This window comes from Stegastes partitus, unplaced genomic scaffold, assembly GCF_000690725.1.
Source record: "Stegastes partitus isolate 25-593 unplaced genomic scaffold, Stegastes_partitus-1.0.2 Scaffold735, whole genome shotgun sequence".
In the NCBI taxonomy this organism is placed as follows: domain Eukaryota; kingdom Metazoa; phylum Chordata; class Actinopteri; family Pomacentridae; genus Stegastes; species Stegastes partitus.
In genome coordinates this window covers 27,595-43,881 of record NW_007578466.1, presented here as the reverse complement: position 1 = coordinate 43,881, position 16,287 = coordinate 27,595, and the positions used below count along the sequence as shown (strand labels likewise).

At 39.7% G+C, this 16,287-nt stretch overlaps 1 protein-coding gene across 1 annotated transcript in view; it reads right to left on the bottom strand.

The window, feature by feature from the left end:
* wdfy3 (WD repeat and FYVE domain containing 3) overlaps positions 1-16,287 on the bottom strand; it is a 64,730-nt gene that overhangs the window by 20,904 nt on the left and 27,539 nt on the right. Inside the window, exons 17-27 of the mRNA XM_008291324.1 lie at positions 15,675-15,854; positions 14,116-14,349; positions 13,896-13,995; positions 13,088-13,248; positions 11,798-12,027; positions 9,020-9,129; positions 7,529-7,711; positions 6,004-6,161; positions 5,847-5,924; positions 5,421-5,651; positions 557-725 (exon numbers count right to left, since the gene is read on the bottom strand). Coding sequence (XP_008289546.1) covers positions 557-725; positions 5,421-5,651; positions 5,847-5,924; positions 6,004-6,161; positions 7,529-7,711; positions 9,020-9,129; positions 11,798-12,027; positions 13,088-13,248; positions 13,896-13,995; positions 14,116-14,349; positions 15,675-15,854 — 1,834 coding nt within the window. The remainder of the gene's footprint in view (positions 1-556; positions 726-5,420; positions 5,652-5,846; positions 5,925-6,003; positions 6,162-7,528; positions 7,712-9,019; positions 9,130-11,797; positions 12,028-13,087; positions 13,249-13,895; positions 13,996-14,115; positions 14,350-15,674; positions 15,855-16,287) is intronic.

The window sequence follows — 16,287 nt, the reverse complement described above, 5'->3', positions numbered from 1 at the left end:
AAATTGTGTAGTTCTAGGTCAAACGTGCTTCCGCCAGGACTCCGGCGAAATTTTCAAGGTGGCGCTGTGGAGCCATTTTTGCCGTGACATGTCCACGTCTCTGTTAGTTTCCGATTTCCACCAGTCCCGATGTGCGTGGCAATTTTGGTGACTTTTCGAGTACGTTTAGGCCCTCAAAAACGCGTTTGATTCGGCTGAACTATAATAATAATAAGAAGAATCACAAGGGTTTCAATAGGGTCCTTGCACCGGAGTGCTCGGACCCTAATAAAGGATCTGAATCTGAAATTTCTATTTTAATAACAGATATTTTATTTCGTTCTATTCATTTATCCATCTTATTTTATTTTATCTCATTGCATGTGTTACATAGGAAAGTGTTTCCTCACTTCCTAAATCCCTGTTTTTTAGAGTTCTTGATTTGTATCATAACTTTGGGAGTGAGGGGGTTGTTTGCACTTCTTTACTGCATTTTTTTTCCTGTTATAAGTGAAGCACTTTTATCTGTATGAAAGGTGCTGTTTAAATAAAGTCTGATCGATGGATAGTTCTTCACCTTTGACTCTGGCGATGGTGTCCTCTCCGTGCTCCGGTTCGTGCTGAGCGGTTTCTCCCTCGGTGTTGTGCTCCACCGAGTGCTGGTACATGCCGGGGTTTCCGGACAGCAGACGCATGTAGTACTCTTTACTGTCGTAGCTGATGGCTCGCCGGTAGCGCAGAGGCTTCTGTGGATGGAGAAAAAAAAGAAGGTGAGACTCTGCGGCACTGAATGTTGTGGGATAACCGACTGACTCCAAGTCGGTTTGGCGAAATCTGAATAGATTTTCTCATATTGACAGTAAAAAAAAAAAAAAACAGTTTTAGCCTCTTTTTGCCTGTGGATTGGTGTTTAAAGTACTAAATACATGCTTCACTTATGATACGATGAACCCTGATTGATCTCAATGTGGAAAAATCTGCATTAAGAGAGATATCGGTAAAATAAACACACACAAAAAAAAAACAAAACATGTGGACTCATTCAGATTCTCCAAATTGCTCACGTATCAATGGTTTTGCACAGATTCTTTCATGAGTATAAATACTGATAGAGAAGTATTGTTATTGTTGCACTTGGTAATTGTTTTATAACTACCACAACACAGCGGCGAGACTTATTATTAGACACGGGTCTTCCTGTGTTAAAGTATCGTATCTAGCTGTACTTGTAATCTAGCCATGACGTTTAATAAAGTAAAAGGACAAGGGCGGGGGCCTAGTGAAGGAAAAACTGGAGTTTACTGACACGTATTAGTTCAGATTTCAGTGGGAGAATATTTAGAAAAACCCACTATAACCTTTACTCTAACATTCTGTACTTGAATTTTGTGGGTTTTTTTCTTCTTCCATCACAAAATGATGCAGAAAACTCACAAATCAGTGCATAAATATCCACAAAAATGCAAGAAATCAGAAACAAATCCAATCTACAACCATGCTCACGAATAAAAGATATTATTGCACAACAAAACTTGAAGTTGTGGTTAGTTTTGTTAAGATTTTGTTGATTTATGTTGAAAAACGAACAATTAAAACGGATGCATCATGAAATGTATTTGTTTCTTCTTGATACATGCTACGTTTTGTTTTTTTTTAGAAATCCAAAGCTGTCAAATACTGCAAGTCACAACAACATACTTAAATGCAGGGAAAACAGATAGATTGTTGTCTTTAATTGAATTTAGTTAGAAAAACCTTCAACCCAAACCACACATACACAAGGTGAGTCTGAAACAAGTAGGAAGGCAGCTCCCTCATATCATAGTAGAAGCAAAAAAAGACAAATATGAGTCAGTTTTAACTGTATGGCTCCTGAGTTAAATAAAAAAAAAGGGCAGAAACTTCAAAAAATGTTGCGATAGGTTCACATTTTTATCCACAGCAGAATCCATGATGCCACAAAAAGCTGCTATAGCGTCACTGACTCATGCAAGTTGTTGCAATAGACGCAGCAGCGCCGCGTTAGCTTTCTGCTGCGAGTGATGCAAATGTTACTGCTACTATCATGCAGTCACGCCGAGAGCTAAACTCTTCTATCCGTCAGGACGATACCTCGGCACGTTCGAGGACCTCAGCCAGAGCTGAGGGTATTAGAGGCACCAGAGGGGGAGAGGAGGGCTGGAGAAGGCAGAGAGAAGGAGGATAAGGGTGTTTGGAGCTCACATGGAAGCTGCTGCATCATAGGAAGCAGACAACATCAACCTGCAGGGCACTTATAGTCATGTATTGTCATTTAAATGCATTTATTTTTAATCAGTTTTGTTTCTTAATTGCAAAAAAAGCAACACAACAGCAAACTGACTATACCGTATCTCAGGATGATATTTCCAAAGCTTTGGCACCATTTTTAAGCATCACTCCTTAGGACAGTGTGGCTTCACCTAATGATGATTTTTAAAATCATTTTCATCATAAATCTATGAGCTGCTTGTCTATAAACTATCAGAAAATTGTGAAAAATATCCTACTTTGTTCACAACCCAAAGATATTCAGTGTACTGCCACAGAGGAACAAAGAAAACAGAAAATATTCACATTTAAGAAGTTGAAAAATCAGAGAGTTTTGACCTTTAAGTCTTGAAAAACCACTCAAACTGATGAATCATTTATCACAAGAGTTAAATTGTGGACGACTAATCAATCAAGCAGCTCTTGTATAAAATCAAGTACTCAGATTGTGGAACTAATATCAGCAAATTGTTGAGATTTTTGTTTAAAAACTACAAAGATATCTTAAAATTTCTTTTAAAAATGACTCAAAAGTTAGTGATTAATTCATTAGCAGACAACTAATCGATGAACCGTTGCAGCTCTGTTAAGCTATTTTCTTTTAGAAAGCGGTGATCTAACATTTCTACGAGTGTGTGTTTGCTACGTTGCTGTTCTGCTGTGTCATTCATGAACACAAAAAAATGTGAAGCATTAACGTAAAGAGGAGTGTGTTCAGTCTGGTCTTATGTTGTTCTCCTCTCTGTAGGCAACAGGCCTCATTCATGTGGCATTAGCAGCTCAACAAAAGCCTCCTTTCATTTCAGATTAACTTCACGCACGTCTGACATGTTTGACTTAAATTCCACTCAGACACCTTTTCTTTGGCATTAACCCACAAAACGTAGCATTTAGATGTTTTTCTTTATAGTTGAAGAGATTCCTTTAGGTGGCTTGTCAACAGAGATTGGAAACCCTGCATCAAACAGTAAAATCTGCTGCCTTCGTGACCTAAAGCAGGGCAGCAAAAGCCAAGAAAGACTCTGAGCAAATGGCCTGTAATAGTATTCAAGAGCACCCTGCAACTGCTCCCTGAGCAAGATTAAATTATGTATCAGGGAGCAGGCCTGGGGGACTTTGGACTTAATTATCCCGGCTCGTGAAGAGGTCATGAGCCAGAAAATCCTCTCCAGCAGGGATCTGAGGAGTCTCCTCATAAAGGCTTCATGAAGTCTTCATTTGAACTTGGTGAAGCCTCGGCATGGGGCGACTTTGGCAACGGAGAGGGTTCTTTTTTAATAAGTGGTCACTGTGGTATTATCTGCTCTGTTCAGGGACACGAGGATGAGTTTAGCTTTATTATTAAATCACCATTTTCTGCTTCATTGTTGACAAATTAGGCGGCTTTTTTAATTTCCTCTGAGTACAAAAAGTCAGCTTAGAATTTAAAGATGAAAAATGCAGCTTTTCTGTGTAAGACAAGCCGTGAACAAGACTTCTCTGCATCATCTCAGCCATGTAAATGCTGCTGGAGTGCAGGAAGGCGCTCGCTGGCAAACAGAGAAGGGGGATTATTTGTAGAGCAAACAAAGCTAAATGTGTGTCGGCGGTGCCAGGAAAAGTGAGCCGCCGGCTGTCGGTGTCGCTTCCTCACATGACGGCGACGGATTCGTCCCCCGGCGCTATTTCAGGACAACGTTCGCTCCTCTGCAGGGTCCAGATTATGAACACAACAAAGGACATTATTTCTATTATTTCTACAGAAATACAGAATTTTAGCCTGTGGTTTATGGAAAAAAAATGTCTATTTTGGCCTCTAATATTTCCAGACAAGTCAAAAACGATGTTAAATACAGGCGTCTGTGACAGGCTGTCCTTAACTTCTCATACCACCTTTACTCTCTTTAACAGATTTTAGTTAAACAATCACGTCTTTTCACTTCTAACACCGTCTGTCACTGACATCTAACAGGATTACTGTAGTGCCACACAAATGGCTGGAAATTCAGCACCAACCTGCACCCGAGCCTTCGTTAACGTTCACTGTCACACGACTGTTGTAAACACAGAGCACGATTTATGGCAGGACGTTCATCTGCAACTATTTCCCCAATGATCAGCAGCACAATCAATCAATAATGAGTTAAATTAGGACACAAATTGAGCTTTTCTCTGTTTTGATAATGATCTTTAACCAATAGATGCATGATTTGGGCCTCAAAGGCAGCTGTTACATACAACAGTAGGATAGCCACCATGAGTGTAGTCTGAGTAACAGCCTTCTTGGGTTGCTACGATACTAAGCAGTAAGAAGCCACAACTACAGCTACTCTACAAAATTTGATGTGTGTATTGGGAGATCCTTAATATTAATGAACTGGGGGTTTAAAAACCCTTGATGCTGATATCCCTAATGGATCTGGCTCCTTTTTCTGTTCTATTACAGGCAAGTTTTAGCTAATTTTACAAAATATACACAGACTTTCTGTCGACACCGTTGTTTAAAATAATGAAAGGGTGAAGAAAGCAATGCTGGAAAGTAAAAAAAAAAAAAGCCCCTCTTCACTCTTAAGTGTAAAAAGTTTTTCAACAGTCATGTTTTTTCATCTAACAGTGAATTCAAAATGAACTTTTGAAATGTTGCCACAAATTAAAAATGTGAAAGTTGTTTCTATTAATACTGCAAGGTGGTGCTATAGGTTATAGAAGAAGAGCAGAAGAAGCCAAAAACAAAATCAGCTGTTTGTTAACTTCTAAAAAAAACCTCAAAGAAGAAACTAAACTTTGGCTTCCTGTAAAAGAAAATGGAGAAAAGCTCTCAGGAAATGTATTCAGTCATTAAAGTTGGAACTATTCTTCCATATCAGCGTGTTTTATTCTGTCCAGAGACCAAGACAACCATAAAAGCAGCTGATCAGTGAACTTTCATAAAGGGCTTCGACTCTTTTTAGAAAAACTCAAAAACCAACTCAAAGGAGCTCAAAACTTTTTTTCTTTAAAATTAGGGACTTTTTTTAAATTTTTAGATTTTGCCGTTTTCTTTTAACCTTTGTTCGCCCATTACACAAAAATGTGTGTATGGAAACACCACTAATGTGAATCTTTACGACGACGTCTTTCATATCAGCTAAAAGTGCTGCAGGGGTTCACGCATCACTGCAGGTTTGAAGTACCTGTGCTGAGTTGGTGTTGGTCTCCGTCTCGGGGATGTACGGGTAGTGGATGTAGAACATGTCGTTGCGGACCATCTTCTTCCTCATCCTGCAGGGTCCCTCTGTCATCTCCAGCACAAACTTGTCCAGGTGTGAGCCGATGGGCGGCCCCCACAGGCCTCGCTCACGCAGCAGCTCGTACTCGATGGACGCCCACTCCTCCGTCACGTACTTGAGGGCGTTCTGCTGCCGCTGTGGGGTGGAGAGGACGGACACTTTAAAAAAACAACTATGAATTATGAATACAGCTGCAACAGCAGCCTGCGGAAATGGAGCTGTGTTTTTGGGACGTCCTGCAGTAGCATCCTGACTGCATCGTTACATAACAGTCTGTTGGTTCTCAGTTCAACGCTGCAGACGTGAACATTGAGGACGGAGGTGTGGTACCTCTTGGTGTTCTTTGTACTGCATGGCCACCAGGTCTCGGACGACAGCGATGTGTGTGAACATCCACTGGAAAGTCTCCTGTTGGTCAGAAATGCAGGATTGTAAATGAAGCAACACGTTTCAGAATATTGTATGCATCAGCTGTTCCTCTGTGTACCTGTGCAGAAAGGCTGTTCTTGTTCAGACTGTTCTCCTTCTTGTTGCGACGGACGCCGGTCAGCTTGGAGAGGCCGAAGCCACTGCTGACTCTGGACAGTTTGGACTGAGTCGCCGGTACGACTGCTTCACCGCGACTGATGCATTTCTTCTCATGGACTGAATAAAAGAAAACAGCACAGAGAGAAACACTATTCAGTCAATGTTATTTACCACTAGGTCATCTTAAAAGACTTTCGTTTTGAGCAAGAGAAAGCAGTGCTAACACGTTGACAAAATCCATAAATATTGCTGTTAATTTGAGTATTTTCTGATGTTAAAAACATAAATAAATACATGTATGTTAAAAACAAAAACTCAAAATTATTTAAGAAAAACACAAAAAAACCTAAATACAAAAAATACAAAAAACAAAATAAAAATATAATAAAATATAAAACACAAAAACTACAGAATTAATACAAAATTATCAAAAATGATTTAAGAAAAATACAGAAATAAAAATTTTTAAAAACTAAAAAAACTAAAAAAAAAACAAAGCAAAAAAACAATTAAAAAATAATAAAATACGAAACACAAAAACTACAAAAATAAATATTAAAAAATGTATGATAAAATGTTTTTTTTTAAACCATAAACTCTTACAGTAATATAGATTTTGTTCTGGATTTAGCATTCTAAGTAAAAGGCTGTATTTTAGTTCAAAGGTTTCTTCACAGGAAGTTTAGGTTTTGTTTATCCCGGTATCAACATATCTGAGATTTCTGCCTCCATCTCTGCACAATAACGGTTTACTAAATTTGGTTTATGGTGGAAACAGCACTGGAAAAAAAGACATTTACAGTTTTTATAAGAAGCACATCTTTTCAGAAACAATATCCCTTTAACACTGGATCATAATTCACAAAGTTAACTGATTTAACTTAAAGAACTTATGACTTTCCTACTTTTTTTTTGTGTGTGTTTGCAAATTTAGAAGCATCGTATCATATCTGGTTACCTGCCAAAGCGTCTGGTTCAGCAGACTGACTGGTAGTTATGTATTTATTTGTGTACATCAGCACTGAATAAAGCACTGATGCAGTAAGCAGATCAGTAATAATAGGTAATACTGGCAGAGCTGTGGGGTTTATTTCTTTCGCAAAACAATACGAGGAGTTTCCAAACAGCTTACCGAGTTGTGTAATGACTATTTAACACTCGCTCCAAGAAACAAAAAGGGCAGCGGAAATCCAAAATCCGGACGGCTGAGGAAATATTTAGGAAGTGTACAGCAAGTGTGTGGGTCTTTCAAGCTGCAATGAATGATTACTTTTAATGTTGATTATATTGTTGATTAGTTTAATCTATCAAATGGTAAATAAAAGTGTTTTTTCAAAGCCAAAGATGATAAATGTCTTGTTTTGTCCACAATATATTGTTTTAATGTGAAAATATTCACATTAATAAGCTGGTATCAGACAATTTTGCCATATTTTTTCTGTCATACTGATTGACATCTTTGTGTCTGTCACGGCGCTCCTCACCCAGGTGGTTCTGCCAGCTCTTCAGTGCTGGTTCTTCCAGGGCGGGCCGGGCCGTGGCGATGTCCACGTGGCCTCGATCGTTGCAGGGCAGCGACACCTTGAAGATGTCCTCCAGCATCTGGCGCTTGCTGTGCATCAGCTCCGTCCACACTCGGTTCACCGCCTTCAGCAGCAGCTGCCGGCCTGCAGAGGAGGAACAACGACGGTTTAAACTCACAACCCAGTCTGTTACTGTCTGCTGTTTGTTTCACTGAATCAGGAATCAGTTTGGAGAGAAGGTACTTGTGGAAACAGCTGTCAGATAAACCTGGAATTTGCATCTTTGCAGAACTCCTTTATAACAACTTTCATTCATTCATTTAATCTGTATTTAAACTCTGAGGTAAAAAAAAAAAAGGAGAAGCAGACACTAAAGTTAGCAAAAAAAAAGAAGAAGCAGACACTAAAGTTAGCAAAAAAAAAAAAGAAGAAGCAGACATGAAAATTAGTAAAAAAAAAAACAAACAAACAAAAAAACACTCAACAGAACATAGAGATTTATAGATATAGAGAAATTTAAGAGCTTTAACATTTAAAAACAAATGAATCAACTAACACAAGAGCAGCTTGAAGTAAAATAAGCTGAAATTAAAAACCAGACATTGCACAAAGGAAGAAAAATGAATCAGGCTTTAGTTTTTTTTTCTGCAGGTGCACAGCTGGAAAAACTTGATTTTCCAACTTCAGTAAAATCCAAAGACCAAAACATTTATTATCATTTCTTCCTCCTTGTCATACACCAAAAGTCTTCACAGTTGCACACTTAACTGAACACACAGAAACTTCTATTTTTATTATCTATATCTATATATCGTCTAATTGATATTTATATTTTATTTGTTCATTTTCTTCTTGGTTACACTTTATTTATCACCATTACTACTATTAGTAAACTTGTTCTTTGTCCTTCCTTAGATGTGGCATTTTTGGTTCTTTTAATATTTTATCTGTTGTATTGATTCAGTTTGAAAATCTTCAACCAAGTTCAACTCTATTTCTCCTCTTTGCCTCTCTGGTGTTTCTCCTTCTGCTGGACTCTCGTTTCGATGCTATTCCTGAGTGTCCTTGTTTTCATTTCATCCCTGTCTGTCAACTCTGTTTTTCAAAGGTGCTATATAAATACAATAAAACAAAAATCATGCTTAAAAATCCAACTCCAGCCACTTTTTGTGTTTTTCTTGTGGACTTAACTTGTTACCGTCACTGTTTCACATGTAACATCGACTCGTATCACATGGGATTCGTTTAAAATTCCAACTAAATTCCAACAGAGCTCATCCAAGAATATCATCATCATCCTAAAAGATGGTGTCCAGGACAGAAAACTGTAAAGGCTGGCAGATGTTTGAATGTGTCTTTAGAGGGGTTTTGTTTTGTTTTGTGTTACCAGGGGGACATGTTGCACCAGAATCTCGGCAGGGTCAAACCGGTGCCACCCACTCAAACACTCACCCTCGCTGACGTCGTGGCTGTGCGTGGAGTCGGCCTCGTTCTCCGTGGGCATCATGACGTGCCAGGTCGTCATCCTGGCCTCCGCCTCCAGGCCGAAGCCCTCCACGCTGCTGCGGACACACAAACACAAACAGCAGCTCAGGGGACGGGTCTGATTGTTTGGCTTCTCTGCAGCAGACGAGTCGTGCGGTGGCAAAGCATATTGTGCTCCCAGCGTGGTAGGAAATTCAGTCTCTCCCCACCTGCTGAAGGTTTAACGCCGATTCTTCCAGAATACGTGCGAGGGCAAAAACATACTATCTGCTGAGTCACAGAAAATAAACAACCAAAGCAGTGGGACTCTGTGGTCGTTACTGTTCTACTGACTCTGCTCTGACGCTCACGTGGAGGAGACAAAGAGCTGCTGCCAGATGAACACATAAAATACAAACTGATTGTCTGAACTCCAAGCAGCAGTTTCTGGGTATTTTTTTCTCACTGTGGGCTCAGTTTTCGCTGTAATTTGAAGTCCTGCACCTCTATGGAAAGAGAACAACCACGACTAGATGGAGAGAGAACTCAGAAATGTGCTCTGTGCAGCAGGACACAGTTAAAATGTCATATATTATATATATATTGGTCAAAACTTGTATTATAATCTTGTAAACACAGGGGAAAAGGTGCTTCTACATAGTCATGTTTTTTAACGTACATTTTTACAACCTCTACGAAGACTCTGCAAATCAACTCTAGGAAGAGGTTTCACAATGCTGAATGCATCTTGCTCCTCTGTATGCCATTTTCGAACCAAGCTGCATTTATATTATCAATTAAATTGATTATATTTCGCTCTCAGTCTCTTTTATTTTGAAAAACATAAACAAAGGCTGCAGTTCAGCCAAATAATCCCTGAATTCTTATCATGCGACTGTTTGTCACAGCTGAACCAATCACAGCTTCTTAATGGCGCCGGAGAGTGAAGAATTTTTAGTTTCTTATTGCAACCATTGTAAATATTATGGTGTGTTTTTGGTTAATTTTTAATTGAGACATGCAGAATGAAGTGATTCTGACTGAGATGTATACGTAATTATGTCCAGGACTGTCGGAAAGTTACAAATTCTTTAGTTTTCTCGGCAACAAATAGCATAATATTGCAGGTTTTCTTAAGATATCAAGTCTTTCATACCCACAAGCAGGTTATGGGGTTTTAGTAGAATATATACAGCAGTATGTATGAACGGTGACGACCATTTTCTTTCTGAATATCACACTTGGAGCAACTACCTCAACTAGAAGACAAACCAGCCAACGCAAACTTTCTCTGAAACTCCTTCAACTTTATGTGAATAAAAACAGACTGTAATTAGTTTTCTTTGTGTTGTCTAACCTTTGATCTCATCCTCCCTTGCTGAGCGCATGTAAACAGAAACTGTGCAAATGAGTCCTGTTGGGTTTTTAGAAGGATTTTTATTTGACTTAACAAAAGAACAAGAGCTTCCAAACTCACGTTGCTTATTTGTTATTTATTCTGCAAATTTAAAAGCACATAACGCAGCTCTTCAGTTTTGACCCGACACGTTAATGACTCAGAGGTTAAGTTGATGTGATATTCTCTTTCTAGAAGCTCTTTTTAACGCCTTCGTGTGTGATTTGGAAACACAAATAAACACTGCAGTTTTACAGGTTTTTATTATTACTGAGAACAATTCCCCCAAAGTGGGACATTTAATAATTTATCCAACTAAAGCAGAACCTGCTGCAGTCTGATACTGCAATATCTGGGAGAACTCTGTTGTTGTCTCAGTACAAATAATAAATATAAGTACAAATAATGCTCCTGACAGCTCCTCAAACTGACAAAGCACTGACAATAAAGAAACATGAAGTTTACTCAAAGCTCAAAAGTACATCTAAACAGTTGTTTCAAAATAAAACTAACCAGTGGTGTTAATTCCAACAGGAAAATTGTTAATTCAGTGAAATAGTGTGGATTTTTTCATATTATTTAGACTGACACAATGAAAACAAAACTTTAAGAGAATGCGTTTAAAGCATTTCCATGATTTCTTCTTTTTTTTGGACCTATTTTGTTTTCTTATTTAGCTTTAAACAGCATGTATTATATATCATTTGTGTATAAATATAAACATTTTGTGTAAATCTCAGGCTTGTAATCAACATGAATATTCCTGACCTTTATCTTCATTATTAAATATTAAGATTTGTGGAGCTCCTCCTCTACTCTACACGTACATACTCTCTGGTGTAACTAATGTTTGTAGTTTATGATAAAAACTACTCCTCTGTGGATGCATAATCTACATCAGAAGGGTCACACAGGACGGGACATGCTGGTAGGATAAATTCACTTTTAGTCTTTTACCAAATAAAAAACTGAATTAACAGCAGCCCTGTTTTAAAACAAATCCCCAACACAAACTTCACAGTGAAATCATCTCATTACTCAAAAAACAACATATATAAATTTCTAATTGGCTTACATCTGCAGATATAAATGACTCAGAGGTTAATTAACAGTAAATTCTCTCCTTAGAAGCTGTTTTTGATACCTTTGTGTGATTAGGGCACACAAAAAAGCAGTTTCCAGGTTTCTGTTTTTATATTACCAACAAAACACCCTGCACAAACTCCTAATTGGATCATATCTGCAGACATTAATGACTCAGAGGTTGAAATTCTCTTTCTAGAAGCCATTTTGTGTGATTAGGAGACACAAAGACATGACTAAACAAACACCCTACACAAACTCCTAATTGGGTCTTTGTGCGCCCTTACCTCCCGCTGTGCAGGCAGATGAAGCAGTGAGCCAGGCAGGCCACAAAGTCCTGGTCGTGGTTCCCCGGCCCGAGCACCAGGTTGCGGTTGACGGTCAGGACCCGCAGGGCGTCCAGCAGGGCCACCTGCTGGGCCACCGTCTTGTGGGGTCGGCAGAGCTGATAGAGCACCGTCCGGTTCAGACAGTGGTAGATGGTGTCGAGGGAGAGACCCTGAGAGCGCCTCTTAGACTGCAGGAGGAAGAAACCAAACAAACAAACAAGAGATTTGGCTTGTCAGTCTTTTAGTTACGCTGCTGTGGTCTGAGTGTGAGCAAAGCTGCTGTGGAAACACTACAGCAGAAAGAAGATTTGTTTGAGTGAGCCACTGGACTGCGTTAAGTCGTGAGAGGGTTGTGAAAGTAGCTTTGTTGCTCCTGTGGTTGTTGATTTAATGTCTGGGCAGAAAACTGCTCAAGACACGTTTAGAGTTATTGTGCTGCTGTCTGGATTGCTGCTGCATTTCTGCAAATTTTACTTTGTCAAGCTGTTAAAAGTCACACAGAATGGTGCAGTAATAAACCACTGGAGAGAAATCAGAGTTTCCTGATTTGTTAGAAAGCAAAACATATACAAAATAAACTGCTGCAAACAGTTTTCAAGCCTGAAATATGAAGAACGTCCAGAGAAAAAAATCAACCACTTTGTTCAGGAGTTGCTTTAAGTTGTGCACATCTGCAGACAGAGCATCTTGTAACAACATGAAATCAGCTCAGACGATATTTCAGACCACTTGAAACACGTTTTAATTCCTTCTGTCTGTCTGTAAGCTGCATGTAGAAAACCACTAATCACCATCATTTCCAGGTCACATAGAAAGGCTTGAAAATTCAATTACAGACGGTAATCTGTTAATCTTCTCACTTGCACGGTGGCGTGTAAAGGAGGCACAGCATGCATGAAATGTGAGATACAAAGTCCAAACATGGCTGCATTAAAATATGATTCTGCTGGTTTTCTTTCTTTTCTTTTTTTTTTACTATGGTGCTTAAAAATCCTCAAAATACATCTCATACTTATTAGTGTATTTATTTAGTCAATATAAAGACTCTGTGATGGCTACATGTTTTATTTATGTATTGAAACATATACAGAAATTAAATCTTGCATTAAGACATGAATGGTTGGTCATTTTAAATGTACAGGCCTGAAAAAATGTCATTTGTGCAGCATGACAAACTAGTCTTAAGTCTTAGTTTAAAATCTTTAGGTGGGTCTGTCTGTTCTGCTACAGCCCGAGGTCGCTCTGTACCTGTCCGATGAGCTGCACGATGAAGTCCACCACCAGCTTGGAGTCCTTGTTGAACATCCCCTGCCAGAGCTTGTCCACCACACGCTGCGTGAAGTAGAAGACGTTGTTCACCAGGATCTGATAGCTGCCACCGCTGCTGAGCGGCAGAGACGCATCTTCACCTGGAAGGAGACCAGCAGCGAGACGGACAGTCAGAGGATTTACAGTTTATAGTGAAACCGAATCACAGAAATGAAGAAAACCCAGATAAAAGCTGCCCTACACGGAGGGAATATTAATGTTTTCATTAGCAGAAATTACCTTGAAGACTGAACAGAAGAGCGACATGTGCTTTATTTGACTTCTTATTGTGCTAAAGTAGTTGAGCTAGATAGGAGGTAACTAGGCTTTTGTGCCACGTCTAACCATATTTAGGCACGTGTCTCATTTTTTAAAAACAAAACCAAAGACTGTAGTTGATGTACAACCCCAGCAGTCATGTAAAACGCTGAAGGTGATAACAGATCTCTCTGCAGATGTCTTCACTCTGATTTGCTGACTCATGATGCAACCATTAGAGCTTGTTCTTCTTCAGCTGAGCCGCCCTGCAGCACGCTCATCTGGGTCTTTTGTAAGAGGCAGGATTTAGCAGCCACATCCTGATTAATTTGACGCTGAGTTTGTCCTCCCTGTGGGCTAATTTGGCAGCTAACAAACCATTAAGCTGAAAAGGAAAAATGACCGGGAGGTGTGTTCGTTCAAGATTAACGTGAGAATGGAAACACAAACAGAAGTCTGCTGTGTGAGGTGGCGAGGACGCTGCTCTGACCTAGAAGGACGTCGGCGGCCAGAAGATGCTCCATGACGCCGTCCAGGATGTTGGACTGGAACTCTTTCTGCTGAGTTCTGGTGGAGCGCTCTGGAGAAGCCTGAAAAAAAAAACACAAAACGACCAAACAAATGAAACACAAGGGCACACAAGGGAACATTATTTCCTAACAATATAAAAGAGCTGCTAAGCTAACAACGCTGTCCATCTCTTCTCTCACCTCCAGCAGCAGGTCGATGATGGGCGTCTGCTTGCTGGCTGGAGTCATGCAGAGGTTGTCCATGATCAGCACCCTCATGAAGTCGAAGACGTACTTCTTGGCCGGGTGGTTGGTCAGAGACGTCTTGGAGCCCACGTTGCAGTATTCTGACTGACTGCGGTTCATACCAGAGTCTGCAGCGAAGGCCTTGAACTCCTCAGTGGGAGAACCGGCTTCGTCGTCCAAATCGCTGACCTGGAATAGACGGAAGATTGATGAGAAACTGTTCAGCTGTACATTTAACCCTTACGTACAGTCGTCCTCAAATGTATTCATACCCTCCCATTAAAGAAGGACAAAACCAGCTGTCACTGGAATAAGCTGAAATTGACAAAAGTAATAATAAATAAAAAAATGAATGAAAAAACAAGCAAACAAGCATGATGGGACCCGTAAACTAATATTTTGTTGAACAACCCTTTGAGCCAATCACTGCTATCAAGTGTTTTCTGTAACTCTCAGTCAGACTTCTGCACCTGCTGACAGATATTTTGATTTTGGCCCATTGCTCATCAGCAAGGTGCTCTGATTTGTCCAGGACAGTTTTGTTTTTTTAAATTATTCTTTTCAGCCACAATTCAAAAGCAATGTCTTATTTCACTAAACTATAATTTAACAAATTTTTATTTATTATTACTTTCTTCAGTTTCTAGTTATTTTAGTGACTATTGTGAATTCAGCTTTTTCTTTAATGGAAGGGTATGAATACATTTGAGGACGACTGAACATGTTTCAGGTTGAATTTGACCCGTTTTTACATCCAACAGCAGTAAAAACACCATAAACATCTTTTAGCTTAAAATTTGTACTCTAAGGCTGTTTGGGGTCAAATGTGACCTGTATACCCAGTGAGAGAGATTTTAGATCTACCAGTGTGGGTCAAATCAAGGAAAATAGTGGTTTTAGGGAATCTGGAAACTGTGAAACTGTTTTATTTGTACTTTTTATTTACATTTATTAAAGTGACATCGGCTATTTAGAGAGTCTAGATATTCAGTATGTAAGAAAAATAATGAAGCAAAGCAACACTCTCATTTAGTTTAGAGATATTTCATTTTTAGCTTTGTCTCCTTGCTACTGCGACTTGTGGACGTTCTTAGTAACGTCTTGCTTCATTCAAAAGCTAAGCTCCCTCTAAGAGCAATTATCTTATTAGGGCAACACCTTTTATTTAGTGAAAAACTGCAGCGTCTGGCAGTTGTGGTTTTAAAACTGCAGCATCCAAGATAGCTGGGCTCAGGAGGAGACAATAAGTTACCGTTTTTATTGCCTCATAAGAGGTGATGACCATATATCTGCTGAGAGTTGATTGGGTCACTGATCAATACCTGTGATTACTTTTTTTCCCCCCTTTAAACCCAATTCCAGGCCTTTAAAAGCTCCACACGAAATGGAAACTACAGTCTGGAGATTTGTGCAGAAGGAGGTGAAGCGCTATTAAAGCAGCCGGTAAAGGTCACTTCCTGCTGCTTCAGCGTGCACAATGTGATTTTTAGGTGACAACAAATGGACGGACTCACCATCTCAGAGTAGGGTCTGATGTTGAAGGGGAAGACGGTGGCTGCCAGCGCGCAGAGGAACTCCGGACTGTGCCACATCGGCGCCAAGTCGGGCACGTTATGGTAAAGGTACCTGAAGAACTGCATGAGGGTGACCGGGTACTCCCTGAGCCAGGAGCCCTCCTCCTCCGACTGCCACGGCTGGAAGAGGACACAACGGACAGGACGTTACATCTCTGAAGCGTTTACATTCAAACCTGGTTCCAAAAAGTAAATTGAAACTCTTTCAGCGGCGGTTTCTGAGTGCGGCGAAGCTTCTCAGCAGCGAGGAACACACCGAGAAACCATCGGCTTTGAGGATACGTGTGGATAAGAGTCGAGTCGTTTTCATTGGATTAACAGAGCTTAAAAAGACACCTTCAGAATATCTGGGCTGATCTGGTCCTTTTTTAAGTGGCTCTTAAAAAAAGGATCGCGCACATAAAGAACCTCTCACATAAGGGTAAAAATAATCTGCTTTTGTGGAAAAAAAGGTGTGAAATTTAATGAGCAATTATGGCTAAAGAGGTTCAGCTCCACTCTAAGATGTGTTACTTAAACATTAAAACATTATGAACTCAAGAAGTGAGAAGAA